Below are 18481 nucleotides of genomic sequence, written 5' to 3' on the forward strand. Positions count from 1 at the left end.
ACGTTTGAGTTAAAAATGACACTTGTTTATTAGGAATTCTTTTTAATGTGAACTACAAAAACAGAAAATGACAGCATGAATATGACTATTGTCATCACACTCTGTACGGGTGTGGTCTACCACATGGATGAATTCCATTGGGAGGTCATGGGGGAATCAAAAACACAAGCACATTATTTTTTTTGTACAATATAAAACAGCAATGGCCCCATCCATTTGATACACCAGATGGCAACCCATGCAACACCCTCCACTCTTCATTGTCTATACATCAACATTTGGGCATTTGAGATCTTCAGCTGCCGAATCAGTCATTCAATCTTTTATACAACACGGTGCAGAAAAGGGAAGAATGGGGAGGGAGGAGAATAGGCTGGTTTGGAGGTTGAAGGAAAAGACGTGTCAGTGTTTGCTCTTCTTTGATTTTTTGTGAGACCGGTGTGGTGACCTTGATTTGGAGCGGGACTTCTTAGCGGATTTCTTGGGTGTCCTGGAGCGCGACCTCCTGGATCGTTTGGGTGTGCGAGGTGAGGGAGATCTAGTGGGGAAAACATGACAATTAAATTACGTCTAAATGTTTAAACTCTCCAAACCCCACTACAATTAATAAACTGGTCACTGTGAGATAAAATGTGGGATTAACCAAAACCTGGCTCTAGTGAGAACATTAGGAGAAGGACTGGACAGATAATCTTACCTCTTGGAGGACTTTTTGTTACTGGATCGTGGGGAGTCTTTATGGGAAGTGCGAGAAGATGTGTCTTTAGAGTATGAGCGGTCGGAGCGTTCTGATCTTTCTGACCGCTCTGAACGGGGTGAGGATGAGCGGCCTCGTCTGCTGCTAGTTCGCGTTGGGCTGGGTGACCCACTGTGACGCCGCTTCCTATCAACCAAAGGAGACAAATATCTTTCAGATAGGAAATTCAGCAAATCCCACCCCCAAGTACTAGACCTACACCTTTACTGGCCAACTGGTTCTCTCACCTGTCTTTTCTAGTTGGTGTGTCGTCCTTCTCTTTTTCCTTCTTCAAGTCTTTCAACCGGGCTTCAGCTTTCTCCTTCTCTTTCTTCTCCCTCTCTTTCTCCCGTTCAAGTTTCTCCTTTTCTTTTTCCTAGAGTAAAGGAACACATTGAGTAACCCCATTTTCCTGTATTTGATGTAGTCTAAAGTAAAATCTGCAGAGCCTAACTCAATACCTTTTGTAGTAGTTTGTCCCTGTAGTGCTCCACCTGCTCCTGAATACTCTGCCCGGGCTTCTTTGGCCTCTTCCCAGACTCCAACTCATCCTGGAACTTCATGACCTTAACCTGGGTGAACAATACAACAGTTGCATCACTTGCATACAAAACACCACAAATATGATATGCTGGTATATGTAGTACGGGGGTTTGTGATAGTTGTAAAGTACCTCTATCTCTCTGAGCTTGGTGCGTTTCTCCTCATTCATTTCAGAAATCTTGGCCTTAATATCCGAGTCATCTCTGATGGGGTTGGAGTAGCTTTGATTATCTTCTGAGCGAGGGCTCCTGTCATCATCATCACTGTCGTCTTCATCCCTTCAGAGTTGGAAATAGTTTTTGAAAATGTTACGGGTGTACCGATGTATTTGCAGAACAGAACACACCATTATCCTCAAAAGATAACACACATAAAACTCACTTTTTTGTTTCTTCGGGCTGCTCAAATATCTCCCATTTTGAAGTTGTCACTGCTAAGGAGCAAACAAAAGACAGCAGAACTGTAACTAAGAATGCATACAACAGAACTGGAGGCAACAATAATTTATGTGCTGAAGTCAAACCTTTTCATATATTAAAACTTAGTAATTTGATGCCACTTAAAAAAGGTCTCACCTTGAGCTTCTAATTCTGCCTCGTCCACTGCTTCCCATTTCGAGGGTGCTACCTTGAAGGTTGCCTCCTTGGACGGATCCACTGTTAAATCCCAGGAAAATCAAAAGAAGTTGAGTCATTGTACAAGAACATTGGGACTAAGATCATCATTACCAACATCCTCTGTTAGTCTCTGCACCACTCACAAGGTATTCCATCTATGTCTTCTTCCATGGGCTTGATAGGAACACCATCGAGGTCGTCCAGCGGGGCTCCATCAATAGGAGCCCCATCAATGGGCCCTGCGTCAATCGGCACCCCATCCACATCCTCCAGTGGAGTGCCATCTACATACTCCCCTATTGGAGCCCCATCAATGTCCTCTGTTGGCTCAGCCTGGGACAAAGACAGCACAAAAAAATTAAAGTTAGGACTTTAATAACTACTGGAATAGGCTGTGAAAGCAAAGTTAATATAAGAACATTTTTAGGATATTACAATGGTTAATTTACCTCCACAATGACAGCAGGGGGTTCCTTCTCTACAGAGAGATTAACTAGACCCAAGAAGATGTTCTGCAGCTTGATAAGGAAGGGGTCTGGGTAGACAGCCCAGTCTTCCCATGCCCGGAAACATGACATTACTCGTTGCTGCCACAAAGAGGAAAACAAGCCATGTGTGGTTGAGTGACATAATGTCGGTGAAAAACTGCTTGTGTAAATTATTCAGTGTTTAGTTTACTCAGCAGGATTTGGACATTTGGTACCTTAAAGTTCTCACTCTGAAGGTGGCCCTGAATCGCTTTGTATGTTGCATTGAGGTCTGAGAAAATCTGGCAGAGCTTTGCCTCAAAACTGTTGAGAAGAGTGTAAGAGCATTAATGTGAATTTGAAACAGAAGTAGTGACTTAAATTGAAATTAAACAGAGCTGTGTAATATAGTGGAGTAAGAGAACTTACTATTTTCTGTAGTAAGACGCATTGGTTACTTTGGCAGAAGAGTTGTACAGCACATCAGAAACTAGATATAACCGTGCAATCTGAAATACAAAAGAGAAAATATGAATTGATTTTTTAATTTTCTACCACAGAATAGGACATGCAAGGATGTTACTGGTCCTTTTTCTAACAGCGTTATAATCTTGCCTTCTTGGGAAGAGGAGTCTTGAGGATGGAGAGAGACTCTGTGACACACTCCACAATCTCTTCAGCTGCCTCTGCGTGGCTGAGACAAAACAACATGGCTTCTGCTACGTCGCCCCTCCTGGGAGTCAAACCACGCAGCATCTCCTCTAGTTTGTCCCTCTCTCTGCAGAGATGAAAGGCAATTAAGTGTGAATCGATCAAACTGCAGGTTCACCAGGTTGATGAATCATGACATGATAAAGTTTATGGCTACATTTTAACTGAATCTATGCAAAAATGCATGAGGAAATGGTCTTACTCTTCTTTCAAGCAGCCTTTCTTGCCAGCATCCTCCTCTTCCTCCTCTTCTTCACCATCATCATAAGGACCATGGAGGTATGGATTAAGAGGAGGCGGACGCCACAAAGAGCCATTCTTAAACATTCTAAAGTCCTCCGTTTTCCATTTGACTGGTGCTTCACCCTGAGCAAGTAATAATTTACATATAATATCAAAACCTGCTGGACTATGATCCCAGAACATTATGCTTTTCGGGATGGACACTGAAATTTAGAGCTGATTTTGTACTCGAGCCATTTTTAAACAAAGAAATCAAACCTGTAGTATGGTGTAGAGCTTCCACCGGTAGTATACATGTGCTGGACTCTGGTTCTCAAATAGAAACCTGAAAGAAAAAAATAAACAAGCATATGCATCATAACTTTGCAAAAACTACCGAAATAACTTTGCAAAAACTACCGAAATGAAGTTGCACCAACCTGTACATGGGATTGTTGATTTCTCTGTTCATGATCATGGCTTCAAACATTGGGCCTTCACGCACCACAAACTCGATCATTCGGTGGATGAGAGAGAGCAAATTCCTACAAGAAAAACACAGTTAAAGCAAACGGATTCAGACTGGCCGGACCCTTTACCACTACAAAAAGGCTGTCTGTTAATTTAATTTATGCATGGCGGTTGACACTCCGAACAATTGTCTCTAGACAGACATGATGCATGTTTTACAAAATAAATGTTTCAGGGCAGAACTGCAGCTGTCATGTATAGTAGGTTGTAACAGAGTACTGCACTGCCATCATAAACACTGCTATAATGTACTTGGCAGAAGATGTCACTAACATGACTCAGCAAAACAATAATATCAATTGAATACTAATTTACTATGAAAGACATATCTTAATAGACAGGCAACTGTTAAAGAGTGTCACATGACCAGGCATGAATTAAATGTAACTATGACGATGCCTCTGAGCCTATGTATAACATCAATGCACAAATGCTGCCAAAAATCAAAACTTAAAAATGATGGTGTTACAGTAAAACATTCATATTAATTAAGAAATCATTCAAAAAAAATTAACAATTCAGGTAACGGTAGAATTTTTTTTAAATTGTGCATAAATTGTTACAAGTTCATGCCTGTGTTCTTTAAAGCTACGGTGCAACAGGCTTTAAGTATATTGCACTGCCTGGACCCTTTCTTTGAAATCTTCCTAGATTCAAATTTCACAAAAGTGAAGCTGAAGAACTTAAAGTAGAAGCGAGACATTGACAAGACACTGTATTAACTGAAAAGTCTGTCAGTACAGTGCCTTTCAATTCCCACTCATCTGACTAATATGAAGTGAGGAAGAACCAAAGCAGTATAGGATTGTTGGCCTAAATAGGCTAAACATGTCATCTACTGGTGGAGTTGGTAATGACTGAATACAGTGCAAATGGGATCACTTCTCACATCAGTTCTTTTGTGACAATTTGGGTGAGATACATGGTGCAGGCTGCATACAATTAGCCTAAAGTGGCCAACAAGACAAAGGATGTCTTTCATTTGACAACACAGATCACATTTACTTGTATTGGAGCCGATCGTACCAATGGCGGGGTAAAATTCAGTATACTTTCCCAATCCATCCCATGAGGCTTTTCAGGTCCCTCGCTGCTGCAGACAGTTCAACTTGTGCTGCTCACCAAGGCCAATGTCAAAGGTCATATATAGACTAATACTGGCAGGTTTGGATTTGTTGGCAGGAGCCAGATTTACTGAGCGCCCGATAGAGTGACAGAGGCCAAGGGGGTAGACTGTCTAAGTGAGCAATGGCCAGAGAGCAGGATTTCACAACTACAGATCTAGAATCAGCAAACTATATATGTGGCAGAGTAACATGTCACTAAAGTTGAAAAACAACACAATTAAATGTTGACGCATGGAGTGAAACTATGATGGACTAAAATCATGATGTTTGGCTCTAAACGGCACATTAAATAAGCACTATAATGATGTTTTTGCTAGATATTTAAAGGAAACATGAGTAATGGTGGAGTGTGAAAGAGAACCTTTCAGTGAGTATTATTCAATCTACTAATATGATGACATTGTACAATAGCCTCAACCATTGCTCACCCATACTGACCAGCCCCCTGTAGCATGCAGTGATCAACTGATCAAACTTTTAGCTTCATTATGGGATGTTTTTTCTAAGTTTGTACACCAATTTAAAAAAAGAAAAACATGTACCTTTCTGTTGGGATAACCACTTTGACTATGGCTTGCGACAGAGTCTGTATATGAAGTCACATCAGATAATAAACATAGAATGTGAGTATTGTTAAAAGGCAACAGGTGAAAAATATAAAAAATGCATTTAAAAAGTGCAAATAGACAACAACTTTCCTTTACTGCTGTCAGTTTTACTAAAGGCCAAACACCCCTGACACTGTATTCATTAACCATAAACACCTCTCTGTAACACTGAGCATTTTCCACACGCTAACAATTCATTATACCCACACTTTGATATACAGTGCAAAACTAGTTTAATTCAACAAGACAAAAACTATCACTTACAGAAACTTGGATTAAAACCTGTACTGACTGCTCATTATAAAGACTAACATCTTACCAGCTGAATTAACAAAACACTGCCAAAACCCATGAGAAAATCCTATGCTGACATGCTGAGTTACCTTCTCAAACTCCTCCTTGTTTTTAGGTGGAGGAAGCAGGGGAGCATTGGGGTTCTTTAGCCTCTCCCGGGGCTGTGCATTGAAGGGTAGGCCAGAGGGAGGCGGTGGGAGTGTGTGCTCCATCATGGAAGGAGGGATGTAGATGGGGTGGGGTGGAATGGGCACACCTTTGCCCCATCCTAATTTCATCTCAAAGTTCATTATCATCTTTCCTGTAATGGAAAGTCAAAAATGTATATTTACAATGACTTGAAAGAACACAAGTATGTAATTTATTTATTTAATATAAAGAAATACAGCTTCATACCATTTAGGTTCTTGAGTGCTCGCTCAGCATCCCTCCTGTTCATGAAAGCCACAAAGCCACAGTTCCTCTCCCGAGCCCTCTCCTCGTCTGTCCTCGGCCACATGATCTTCACACTGGCCAGTGGGCCATAGCGGCCAAACTCTTGACACAGCATCTCCTCATTCATCTATAAAACATAGATATACATGGAACAAATTATTACTTCATTAATGGACATTGGGTAAATAGCCGCACAACATAACCACTTGAAATTAAGGGCATAAGCAGCATATTAATAAATATATTTATTTGGAATTTCTAGTCAGCCCACAGCAAAGCAACTGTTAACTTGTGTTTACAGAGCTATGTCAGCCGTGCTGTAGTGTCTCTCTTCTCAACAAATGTTTGGATACAAATTCACCTGTGGATTGATGTTTCCGAGATACAAGTTAGTAGTGGATGGGTCTCCAACGTCATGAGAACCTGGCGCACAATCATCCAAAACTGCAGAGGCAGAGACAGAAAAGAGAAAAGAATTTCCAACTGCTGTCTGAAAGGACAATATATTTTCGTAGCAAGATGGAGATATTCACGGCCACTACATTAAGTCAAAATTACCACTGGACGGACGGTTTCTTCTTGAAGAACCATCCGCTAAAAGAAGCAGAAAAGCAGTATAAATTTTGTTTCAGGGCAAAAGTGGACAAAGGGGGTGGGAGTAAGGCGTGCAGGACAGGGCCATTTCAGGCCAAGTTAGTACATGGAAATCATGCAGCTTAAGGACACTTACATGAGCGTCTTCCGTCTGTGCCTGAGAGAGGTTCAAATCGACTAACACGTCCTTTCATCTTGTGTCTTTCATCCCTTTCCTCCTGTATTCTGCAGGAAACAGAATGTAGCATAATTAAGCAAAACCTATGTTCAAATTATTACTAGTGTCATACTTTCAGAATTGCACCATTCCACACCATAACAGCTGGGCGCTCCTAGTTTCCATTACCCATATCAATTAAAATGTGTAACAGATTTATGTGTTGAAACTTACTGTTTAAGTTCTTCTTTGAAAAGCTCCAAGTTGCTCTTCTTCTTTTCCTTTTCATTAGTTTTCTTCAAAGACTGAAATACAGATGTGTAAATATTATCAGCACACTAAAAAAAACAGCAGTAACAAGAGAGGCTACTTGTTGCCTGTGATAGTACTTACATGTCTTTTGTCTATTGCTAAAAACTGAGGTGGTGTTTCCAAAGGTAAGAAGCTTTTTGTTTGGGTCTCGAAACGTGACTTGGGCTTGTACAACTTTCCTTTCTTCTCATCAGAAGCTGCCTCCTCTGAAATGAGAAACAGCGTGTTTGTTCAGAGTTCCACTACAATACATAGCAAATCACTTTTTCCAAGGCATGGATGGAAGATGTTGTGAACTGTGATTGCACCTTATAATATAATACAATTCCTTTGGGAAACACATATAATGTAAATAATAGAAATGTTGCACCTTTTGTTGCATTTGCAATACCACCACGGACAAAGGCTTTGACTTTGCCCTCCCCTCCTCCTTCAAAAGCAGCAAGAAACTCCTCATAAATCTCTGCTGCTGCCCGCTCATCCTCCTGATAAATACATACAAATTGCAGAGAAGGGTTAAATACAAAATGCGTACCCAGTTACCACAGATAATGTTTTTGAAAAGCGAGCCATGACTTACTTTTTTCTTTATTTCATCTTGTTCCTTCTTGCTCAAGGTTCTCTTTGCCACTGCCATTTTGCCAATGCTGAAAGACTTCAGTTTGCTCTCAAGCAGCGCCTGTCGTTGTAAACAAAGCACGGTTGGCTTTCAACAGGTATTTCGAAGTCACGCAATGTAATAAATGTGGGTGCATATAATACATTCAGGCCATCACACAGATCAGTACTGCTCCAAGTAACGTTAGTGTCAATTATTATTAGTCAGATGACTGCTAAAGCATGACAGGTATCATGTTGACAGCTAGCTCAGTTAAGCGGGGGTGCATTACCGTAACACCACGCAACTCACACCACACTATACATGGGTTTTGTCCACTCGTAGTTTGCAATCGTTGCCCAAACCTTTGATGGGTCATTCTGTAAGTTGCATTTACTGCATATATTCTACTTAGATGCAGCCGGACTCCAGGGAGTAGCTACAACTGAGCAAAACTAGCCAGAGGCCTAACAAGCTGGTATCTGTTGCAACGCCACCGACTGAATGCATTAAGCGGGGAATGACTGTTATACGGAGCTATGGCTGAAATATTGTTAGGCCCGAGTTCCTAAATATTGAATTTACAATTTCTAAATTCAAATATATATCAACTAAACTCCGTTTTGAAGACTAACTATGTCTGTATCAGCTGGTTGGCTGAGCGAATAATATTCCTTTCTGGGTCAACTGCCCCGAATAGTCCTGCTTGTGGTGGCTAAATCGTTAGCCTAGCTTATCTTAGCTAAATTAGCCAGTGTGGTCGGAGAGCCAAAGGTTAGCTTTAGCGCGTCGGTAGTTAGCTAACTACGTTGCGCACACTAGTAACTCGTGTCTCTTGTAGGCTACAAATATATAAATGGTCAAGGTTATTCAGGCATACTATTATTTACATTGTTTTCAATACAGCAGATAACACCTAGCTAATGCAATTACAAACGGTATATTCACCTTAGCGCTAGCTTTTTGAGAGCCACCAGGCGTTCGGTCCGCCATCTTTTGTGGAACTAAAATAAAATCGATCATCGATTGGAAGATAGCGCCAAATGTGAAACTTCAGGCGACACAGTCAATCCCCGAATCAGTGATGGCTAAACTTATTTTCTCTGCAACTCTTCGATGGCAATGTTTACATGCAAATAAAACAGCAGCTGGAGCCGTGTATGAAAATTGCAATAATTTTGAGGAAAAAAAATCTCGTTTGACATGGTGAATTCAAACATCTATTACAATTATTTTATTATTATGAGTCTAAACATTTGTAGCTTCACATTGACCGAATAGCTGCAAAGGTAGCCTAATAAAAGGTCTTTATCTGTATTCAGTCGTTTCATTGATATAGATAAGTGAAAAATAAGGTATATTTGAGCTATAATGAGATATGTACTCACTAAGGAGTTGCTTATACCATATTTAGTCCAGCAGGTGGTGCTCTCGCTCTCTATCGCTCTCATTCTCTCCATCAAGTATAGTAGTAGTCAATCTCTGTTACCTGTGCATATTATTCAGACAACCCACAGCCTACGGCGATTTCAAACACCTATTTTAATGATATTTTAGCTGGCATGAAATGTTCATTCCTGTCAGAGAACCGGCCACAGCTGTCACTCCACATCTGGCAGTACACTGTATATGTAGGCCTATATAGCCTACCACACTGCAGGCACTGAGTTGTGTGATCTTGAGTATTTCTCAAGTCTCTGCCACATGTGTATGGTCCATATTGATCGGAATACAAAATCATTCATGTATGCCTTCTTGTGTCAAGTTTATTCATGCCACCTCCTTCAAGGTTTTTCAGGCCAGGTGCCGTATGAAACTAATGCGCGATCTCACACCCTCCCGGCTTCTTTAATCGGTTTTTTTTTGGGGGGGGGGGGGGGGGGGGGCAACAGCCTGTGCTCCGTCCCTCCTACCACGCAGAACAAACGCTATATTCATCTGCTCCAGCTTGCAGTTACTGAAACTCCCCGCAGGAACTCCTGGGTACTTTTCCCCACCGTTAGAGCAGCTGAACACAATGCCATTCATGCCACGGGGCGAAAACAGGCGAAGCGCCTGCTCCGTTAACCCAACAATGTGGAGCACATGCAGTATTTTTTGCGCATGGAGTCTACTGTTTTTGACAGACGTCTGTGCGCAGGCTCAGCGGAGGTACACCTTTATTTACATTGTTTTATTAATCTGAAAGCTTTGTGAGTGAGCAAGGTGTCTCATGTAGCCTCTGGAGAGGCAGCGTCAGTGAACTGGAGTTAATTTAGAGGAATATTCTGCAGTCCTGGGCTGCCCCCAGTCAGGACATATGGCGCATTGGCGAGGAATTAAATGTGTTAAATCAACCGCAGGCTATCGTTAACGTTTATATATGTTTCATCATCATTTGATATTTGGAAAATAGAAAACATTCTTTCCCCCCCTTAGACCAACCTTCACATGCGGAGGAAACATTACAGGGGAATCTGGAGTAATCGGGAGCCAGGGGTACCCAGGAGTTTACCCTCCAAATACCAAATGTGTGTGGAGAATCACAGTGAGTCCAATTTCATATTCGTATGTTTTGCTTTCCTACCATTGCCTAGAGTAACGATAGTGATGAAACTGAAAGCTAAACTGTTGATTACAAACACACCAAAACAGCTGCCCAATATAATCGTAGCCTATGATGCATCTGTCACTAACCTCAAACTCCTAATTTCCTTCTAAAAATACTTTACCACAGCCAGCTTAAGGCAGTTTCTGCTGACTGGCTCCATTATATTACTGTGCATTTAAACAGTCAAGCTCATAGTATGGCTGGATGAAGTTGCATTTAGCCTGCTGTACATAGGTCAGGCTTACTGTTCACAATATACATTAGTATCTACAATCACATGTGGAAAACATTTGTTTCACTGGACATCACTGAAGTAACAAGCCAGTGGGAGGTGATTAACTTAGGTGACATTTTATTGCTCTCAGTAATAATGATAATTGTGTGAAATTATGCCCTCCGTAAATTCCCACCCAGGTCCCTGAGGGAAAGGTGGTGGTCCTGTCATTCCGCTTTATTGACTTGGAGAGCGACAACCTGTGCCGCTATGACTATGTGGATGTTTACAGTGGCCATGTCAGTGGGCAGAGACTCGGTCGCTTCTGCGGGACATTCAAGCCAGGAGCCCTGGTTTCCACGGGCAACAAGATGCTCATGCAGATGGTATCTGATGCCAACACCGCTGGGAGTGGCTTCCTAGCGGTTTTCTCTGCTGCCCACCCACATGAGAGAGGTAGGCAAACATGGGAAGAAGAAGAAGAGTTTTGGCATGCATGCTCTCAATGTTGCCGTCCTACACATACTGTAGGTGCCAAGGATGCAAGGGGAAGCAGCTGTGTAGGGAATATCTTGCCACTATCCAAGCATGTAAAGCAGAGCCACGTGGGACTGTGTCTCAGCCATGACTTCACCCCCTAAAGGAATCTGATACAGGCCTGGGAGTGTGTCAGGGTCAGTCTTTAAAAAGCAAATTAACAAGGCTGTTTAACACGAGTCGCTTCAGTGAGGTCATTGCATGGTACCATAGTGCCCAGACAGAGAGAGAAATTTTACCTCTTTAAGTTAAGTTCAGCTTTTGCCTACTGTGAATACTGTGAATCACTTCCAAGGCATGCAGACACACAAGTAAAACAAAAGGAGGTATAGTTTTTCTTCTGCTCAGTAAAAAACAGTGAGCTTTTGGGGGGTTTCATTTGTCCGAGACAAGGCTACGGGTTTAAGGTCCCGGCATGTGGACGAAAAGGGAGGAATATCTAACACTCCTCGCAGTATGATGTGGAATTTCTCACTGACATTTTTTGGAGCACTTTAGTAGAAGGCACAGGTCAGAAGTATCACGTAGAGTTGAGTGAGCCTCTTCCTCTCTGCAGGGTTGCAAAGTCTACTGTTTTTGTGGAATTTTAATGGCTGGTTCTCTGCACCCAAGGAGCCGACAGCTGTAACGGACAATGTCTATTAACCAGCCCGCCTGGCTCTTACACAATGGTAGCAGGTAGACTGTTGCCATACTGTCTCTGAGCATTGTCAGAACTGTGCTGAACAACATGTCCTCTTGTGTCTATTTCTGTCACTAAATTGTACTTCTTTAGACACGTTGGAAAGGAAACATCAATCTAAGTGTATGTTACAAAGAAAACATGTCGTCAAGAGATTCAGCTCTTTGACAGTCTGAATAGCTCATGTGTTTATTGAACTGATGTTTCACAGATGCTTGACGGAAGCATGTTGTCTTTTTTTTTAACTGTTCACTGAACAGAACTAATGAGTGACTCACGTTTTAGGGTGCGCATAATGACAAAGAAGGCAATGAGAGTACCTATTACAGTAGACAAGTGGTTCATTGCAGGATCATATAATGTACATCCCGGCCTTTAAAAGAATGAAGAATAAGATCTGAATGATTCCTGATGACTGTCCAAGATTAATTGAAGTTATTACTCCACAGGGGACCAGTACTGTGGGGGCAGATTGGACAAGCCCTCAGGGACTTTCAAAACGCCCAACTGGCCTGAGAAGGACTACCCAGCCGGTGTCACCTGCTCCTGGCACATAGTGGCACCAAAGAACCAGGTCAGAATGTTCAAAATGTATTAATCTTATTTCTTCCTTAATATAAGGAGATATTATATATAACGTTCTGATAGAAAATGGCTCTTTAAAGGATTACAGATTCAAGGAAATTGGCCTGTTGAACCAAAATCATCCATGCGTCCACAGTAGATCATTGATTGCCGATTGTCGATTAGGTCGGGACTTTGCCTAGCAGACTAGCAGTTTGTGGAGTACTCTTTTAAGACAGCTCAATGTGTAATGGGTGTGGAACATGACTACATCCTCCCACAAATGATAGGGTACGCTTTAATCAAATGGCCTACCCTGATAGCCCTATTACAAACTTCTGCTTGATGAAAGAAGACCTTCTGTGTGATTTTTTCCTGCTGCAGATAATTGAAGTAAAGTTTGAGAAGTTTGATGTGGAAAGAGATAACTACTGCCGCTATGACCACGTCTCCATTTTCAATGGCGCAGAAATCAACGACGCCAAGAGGATTGGCAAATACTGTGGAGACAGCCCCCCAGAGTAGGTGATTCTGTCATGAAGATTTTATTTTCACTAAAACATCCATCCCATGAATAACTCTCAGTTTACTCTCGGTCTTCGTTTCTTTGCAGGCCGGTGTTCTCAGAGGGGAACCAGCTCCTGATCCAGTTCCTGTCAGATCTCAGTCTGACCGCAGATGGCTTCATTGGACACTACAAGTTCAGACCAAAGAAATTCCCCACCACCACGATACCACCCACCACCACCACACAGCCAGTCACCACCAGGCCAATACGTAGGTAGCAACTTTTATCCAATAAAAATCTCTTAAAGACTTCTAACATCTGTATTTGTTGATGTAGCTATGAGACATTTTGGCTTTGTCCTGCTGGATTGTCTTGCTAACATGTGGGGTTCATCGTTCACTTTGAACACGAGGGAAATCTGGAATCTGCTTCTGATAGCAGATCTGGGCAAGAGAAAGTGAAGTGAAGTGTACTGCTTAGAGTTAACCCCTTCAAGTGTCATCTTATTAACTCTGAATCAGTGCATGTGGATAAGTAGCCAACATAATGGCTCATATCATAATCATAATCTAAAAAGTGTAGTTGTGATTCTCTATACAAAGCGTGAATAGAACATGCTCAAACACAACATATGCTAAAACTGCGTCTTTTGCTCACATTTCTCTTGTATAAACTGCACATAACACATAAGTTCATATACAGTGTGGGCACGTGTCTGCACCCGCAATCACAGCTCATTTTCATACTCAAACTCACATTCCCACACACTGTTGTTATTTCCCTCAGTCAAGCCAGGTTATTTTGGCGCCTCCCTGCCATGATGTCATACTGTGACAACGCTTTCTGGTTGGCTTATCTTTCCTGACTTTTCCCCTCTCCAGTAAGAATAATATTTAGACAGTGTATTTTCTAGGTTCTTTCCTTTATGGACTATCTCTAACTCTAAAAACAGATGTTCACATGTCACATTATCTTGCTATTTGACACACTGTACATTGTCTCTGAGGCCGACAGCCATTCAACTGGAGAGGCTCTTGTGTTGCTGAGAATATTCTATAAATAAAACCGCAGTAGAAACAGATGCAACCATAACTTAAGTGCTTGCATCACTGGCAGGCAAAATTACAGAGATTTCATTTTCTTGTGTGTGTGTCTCCGCAGCTCTGAAGTACTCTGTAGCGCTGTGCCAGCAGAAATGCAAAAGACGGGGAACACTTGAGGGCAATTACTGCTCCAGCAACTTCGGTAAGAACAGCAGTGCTTAATGCAATTTATTTAAACCGTAGAAGCTACAGTCTCATGTTATTATTGAACTTACCTACTGTTATATACCTACTAATACAAGCCCAAAGCTACACAGTACAGATTCTTTGAAGATTTACATCAGCCAAATCTCCCCTAACAAGCAGTTTACAGTCTTGATAATGTCACTATCTTTGCTCCCCTGATTTCTCACTGCGCATCTCAAAGACTTCCTTGATAGCCTGTTAGGAAGTGAAGGAGTGTATATAGTAGGACACATTTACCTCCAGTGTAAACACACACATGCACGCTCAGCCTCTGACTGTGGGTAAACTGCTAATAAATGAACGTGTTGATTCAGGCTCGGTCTCTGTTTGCTACTCTCCTGCTCCCTGATGTTTTCCTCTCGGAGATGTTTACCACATGTGTAACACTGGCATTTCAAAGGGTTCACTTGGATTTGCATCAGGAACTGAGGAAAGACGAGCGGTGTGGTGGTGCATGTGGAAAAAGTGTGCCCGTGTGATGTGGCGGCAGAGTCCGCACACGATATGTTGCGTCACATTTAAATGAACTGGTGAGACGGCAGACTGAAAATAGTTTGTCTCATCAACACTTCAAGTCATAACTGTTGGTACTGCTTAATCTGATGATGTGATTTATGCACGTTGAATTGTCAAAAGCAGTTCGCTGGTTTATGTAACTGTAGCATCAGATACAATAACATTACTGACACAGGCAGTCCTCTGGCTATTCTCATCCCAGTCAGGAAATGAAACAGGCAGTATGTGAAGTCCAGACATATTGGTACCATCAGAGTAAAGAATTCTTTTCATGCTGAATGAGACGTGATTCCCTCTCACCCCACTGTCGCTGCTAAATGTCAGGTCTCCTTTATAGTGAGCTTGAACTGTATTTTTTTTGTGCTTTTGGAGACCTGGTCAGACTAAACAGGAAATGGCTGAAACTTCAACCTGCAGATTTGTCACATTGTTTAGCACAACCAGACAGACAGCATTTCCGTATTTGGGTAAATTAACCAGAGGGATGTTTTCTCATGGAGTTTCAAATTGTAAAATTGACTTGGTTATTACAAATAAACGTGTAGATGAAAGCACTATCTGTTTTCTCTCTATATCAGATTGTATTGTACATAATATGGAGTGACCTCTGCTCCACTGACTCACACGCAAAACATTTTAGCTGCCTGCTGGACAATTATGATATCACACATTGTACTTTGACTCGTCACAGTCAAGGCCATATCCTGGAATTGTTTATCTTTTGAAAGTCTTAAAATTACAGTAAACGATATCCTTGATGTGCTTTCTGAGTTTTTGAGAAGGAGCTATTAACCAATGGGTGGATGAGGGAGCCATAAAAAGGTCAGAAGGGGAGCGTTGAAAGCCTGAAAGGAAACGTTGTGAGGCTATGCCGTTAATTCACTGTGACACCTTTACAGACAGGCTGCACCTCACAGACAAAATTCGAAAAGTAGTAGCTGCACATTGTTCAACTTTCTCTGAGATTATTTATGATGATAATAAAAAAGCAGGTTCCCTTCACTACAGCGGTTTCTATGTTAAATTCCCCACTATAAATTCCAGGCTCCCGTTGCTCTGATGTTGAAACATTTGCTGTAAAGTATAAAGTATTTCTGATAAATACTTCACATTACACATACTAGCCCTACATTTCTAATTTCTATCCTGATGGGGAACCCAAACTTCCCTTTACTTTTGCGTGGCTGTAGAGTCTTAATCTTGGCAATTGTCTGTCTGATATGAGTCAGTGGCATCTTCTTTTACTCTGCTGGCTGTCCAAAGTCTCATTATGCTGCTGCTGTCACTGTGCGTGAAGCTTTGGCTTTTGTTCTAACCACAGCCCAGAAACAGCACTTGCCAAAGTTTTGTTTATAGAGATTAAAACTGACATCTCTAGATCCTTGTCTTGGTTTTTATCCTTGTTTATGAGGAAGTGTGAGAAGGATTGTGTAATGTTAATGTTGGATTCTAGGAAAGGGCACTGTATAATCTTTATGTGATATACTATTTTAGTGGATTTTCAGTACTGCCTGACTTTGTTTTTTATGACGTGTGTGTGTGTCTATGACAGTGATAAGCGGGACTGTCATTACTGCGGTGATGAGAGGAGGAAGTATGTACGCCACTGTCTCCATCATCAACGTGTATAAAGAAGGCAGTCTGGCCATCCAGCAGGCAGGAAAGACCATGAGCACCAAGATCATTATCCTGTGCAAGAAGTGTCCATTTATCAGGAGAGGTGAGTTCACAGAGTGCTGGTGAAATTAAATTGGCTCAAGGTCCTTGAGAATATTTTTTTGATGTATGAAATCACTGTAACAAAAGATGATAATCAGTATGTAGTTCCTAGTTGATTGTTTTCAATAACCTATGGCTCTGAGTTTGCCTCCTTTGCTGTGCCGTCACGCTCAGTCGATAGAGCTCGCCCCCAAAGTGTGAGGTGAGCGGCAGAACTCACTGTCCAAACAGTCAGTGTAACACTATGTATATGTTTATATGTATGCATATAAACATATGGTATACAGACCTGCCGTTTGGAGATTCTGATATTTGGCCTCCCTGAATGTCTCTGCCGTTCCGCCACTGCATTCAGGTTTTTTTTGTGTGACCTCACCAGGCTTGAACTACGTCTTCATGGGCCAGGTGGACGAGGACGGCCGGGGGAAAATCGCCCCTCACCACTTTGTTATGGCGTTTAAGACGAAGAACCAGAAAGCACTCAACGTTCTGAAAAACAAGCGGTGCTGAGTCCCAGTAGCTCTGACGATCTCCACTGGGCAGGTGTGCCCGAGGCTCCGCTGTGGATGGAAACAATTAAGCGGAAAAAAAAAAATCTCCATCTCAACAACACAAACACAGGCCACAAAAACAAAATTGAATCTGGATGCCAGCACAAAAAGTAAAATCTACATAATTCATTCAATTAGGGGCAACTCATATTTTTGTGTTTATTCATTTTGCTGCGGGTTGCATATTTTTGGAATAAACAAGAAGACGTTAAGTACTTCCACTCTGTCTTCTATTAAAAGACCAGTCGCTTAGTCTCACATTAATCAGCAACACAATGAGTTGAGATTTCCATCCCTATTCTCAGCCCGTTATCACTATGCCTCGTCACGTTCCTGTCATGCCCTTAGCAGGGAATTAAACTGTAGCCAGTAACAGGAGCCCAGAATAGGCGATCAATTCACAGAGACGTGTTCCCTAAGACAAACAAGAATCAAATTGTTTAAAGTTTTCAGTGTGCACATCTGTTCTGACATCCTATGATTGCACTATTCATTTCAAATGTTTCTATATTCTACTTTTCAGTTGTTTCCCTTTTGAGGCTGTGGAGCACAATGTGAAATATTGTATTATTTAGTATGTATTAAACAAATATATCTGTCTGAATAGACTTAAATTTCACAAGCCTGATTAATATCTATAGGGGATCTGTCGCAGCTGATGGCTGTAGTTTTAATGACACTAACAACCTACAGTTTAATTCAGTATTCAGTTTCAGTGGGCAGGATTTGGAAGTTTTTAAGGGGTGATAAAAAGTGCAATATTTAATATATACATGATTCTTTTAAAAAATATTTGTATGCTGGTTTTATGTGAAACAAATGAGGACCTACCTAGCTAATGCTCTTTTCTTCAGTTTGTTTACAGATGCAAAGCGCCGCCATCAGCATACATCATTTACTTACATTGTTTTTAAAGGCAGAGGTATGAAATGAAAAATATTTTCATATGAAAAAGTCTGTGAATATTATTTATATTTTATTGTTTTCATCTGCCCAAATAAAACTCCTTTAACATTTTCCTTTTGTTTGTCTGTCTTTGTACAAGAACCTTCAGCCGGCAAACACATAATAATTGAATTGGTCTGTTCAGAAAAGTCAAGGCAACTTTGCTCTGCTAAGCATGAGACAGGATCAGGTGTGTGTTATGTGACTCTCACGTGGACTGGACCGCCGGGCAGTTGGCTGAACAGTTGACAGTTTTCTGGCTTTCAGACCTGAGTGGTCAAATCAGTTTTCAAGAGGAGAAATCAACAAGTAACTTCAAATCTCAAAAGCAGCATTTGTATTCAGCAAAATCAGCGCTTGATGTCAAATATTTCCATAAATCTTTATTCGTCTTTCTGTTGAAAACAATGGCTT

General features: G+C 41.4%; 2 protein-coding genes across 3 annotated transcripts; one reads left to right on the plus strand and one right to left on the minus strand.

Moving 5' to 3' along the window:
• Positions 1–9: 9 nt before the first annotated feature.
• Positions 10–8975, minus strand: u2surp (U2 snRNP-associated SURP domain containing). Of its 2 annotated transcripts, none has more exons than XM_070928582.1 (26): positions 8901–8975; positions 7935–8033; positions 7725–7839; positions 7436–7560; positions 7277–7347; positions 7022–7110; positions 6850–6885; positions 6653–6735; positions 6253–6418; positions 5946–6157; positions 5497–5540; positions 3737–3841; positions 3576–3642; positions 3277–3440; positions 2979–3141; positions 2793–2872; positions 2600–2687; positions 2346–2483; positions 2040–2229; positions 1855–1935; positions 1661–1712; positions 1410–1557; positions 1198–1308; positions 985–1112; positions 698–907; positions 10–538 (listed from the first exon to the last, which is right to left on the minus strand). In XM_070928582.1, exons 1-26 carry the CDS (start codon positions 8973–8975, stop codon positions 403–405), a joined length of 2976 nt encoding a protein of 991 aa, XP_070784683.1. In that variant the 3' UTR covers positions 10–402. The 2 variants fall into 2 exon arrangements, with proteins under 2 accessions (XP_070784683.1, XP_070784684.1); XM_070928583.1 differs by having other exon boundaries at positions 698–883; positions 8901–8945.
• A 979-nt stretch (positions 8976–9954) lies between these two features.
• pcolce2b (procollagen C-endopeptidase enhancer 2b) lies at positions 9955–17081 on the plus strand. The gene is made up of 9 exons (XM_070928333.1): positions 9955–10103; positions 10371–10479; positions 10957–11212; positions 12425–12549; positions 12924–13060; positions 13153–13316; positions 14209–14292; positions 16405–16572; positions 16951–17081. Exons 1-9 carry the CDS (start codon positions 9970–9972, stop codon positions 17079–17081), a joined length of 1308 nt encoding a protein of 435 aa, XP_070784434.1. The 5' UTR covers positions 9955–9969.
• The last annotated feature ends 1400 nt before the right edge of the window (positions 17082–18481 follow it).

Source organism: Enoplosus armatus, chromosome 21, assembly GCF_043641665.1.
Source record: "Enoplosus armatus isolate fEnoArm2 chromosome 21, fEnoArm2.hap1, whole genome shotgun sequence".
NCBI lineage: Eukaryota > Metazoa > Chordata > Actinopteri > Centrarchiformes > Enoplosidae > Enoplosus > Enoplosus armatus.

Excerpts from the sequence above, each read along its gene's own strand:
- u2surp (XM_070928582.1), bottom strand. The coding sequence starts at position 8,975 with ATGATCGATTTTATTTTAGTTCCACAAAAGATGGCGGACCGAACGCCT. Across the intron at positions 2,688-2,792 it reads GCGTCTTACTACAGAAAATA|TTTTGAGGCAAAGCTCTGCC; the intron begins GTAAGTTCTCTT and ends TCTTCTCAACAG. Across the intron at positions 908-984 it reads ACACCAACTAGAAAAGACAG|ATATTTGTCTCCTTTGGTTG; the intron begins GTGAGAGAACCA and ends CCTATCTGAAAG.
- pcolce2b (XM_070928333.1), top strand. The coding sequence starts at position 9,970 with ATGCCATTCATGCCACGGGGCGAAAACAGGCGAAGCGCCTGCTCCGTT. Across the intron at positions 13,061-13,152 it reads TGTGGAGACAGCCCCCCAGA|GCCGGTGTTCTCAGAGGGGA; the intron begins GTAGGTGATTCT and ends GTTTCTTTGCAG. Across the intron at positions 13,317-14,208 it reads AGTCACCACCAGGCCAATAC|CTCTGAAGTACTCTGTAGCG; the intron begins GTAGGTAGCAAC and ends GTGTCTCCGCAG.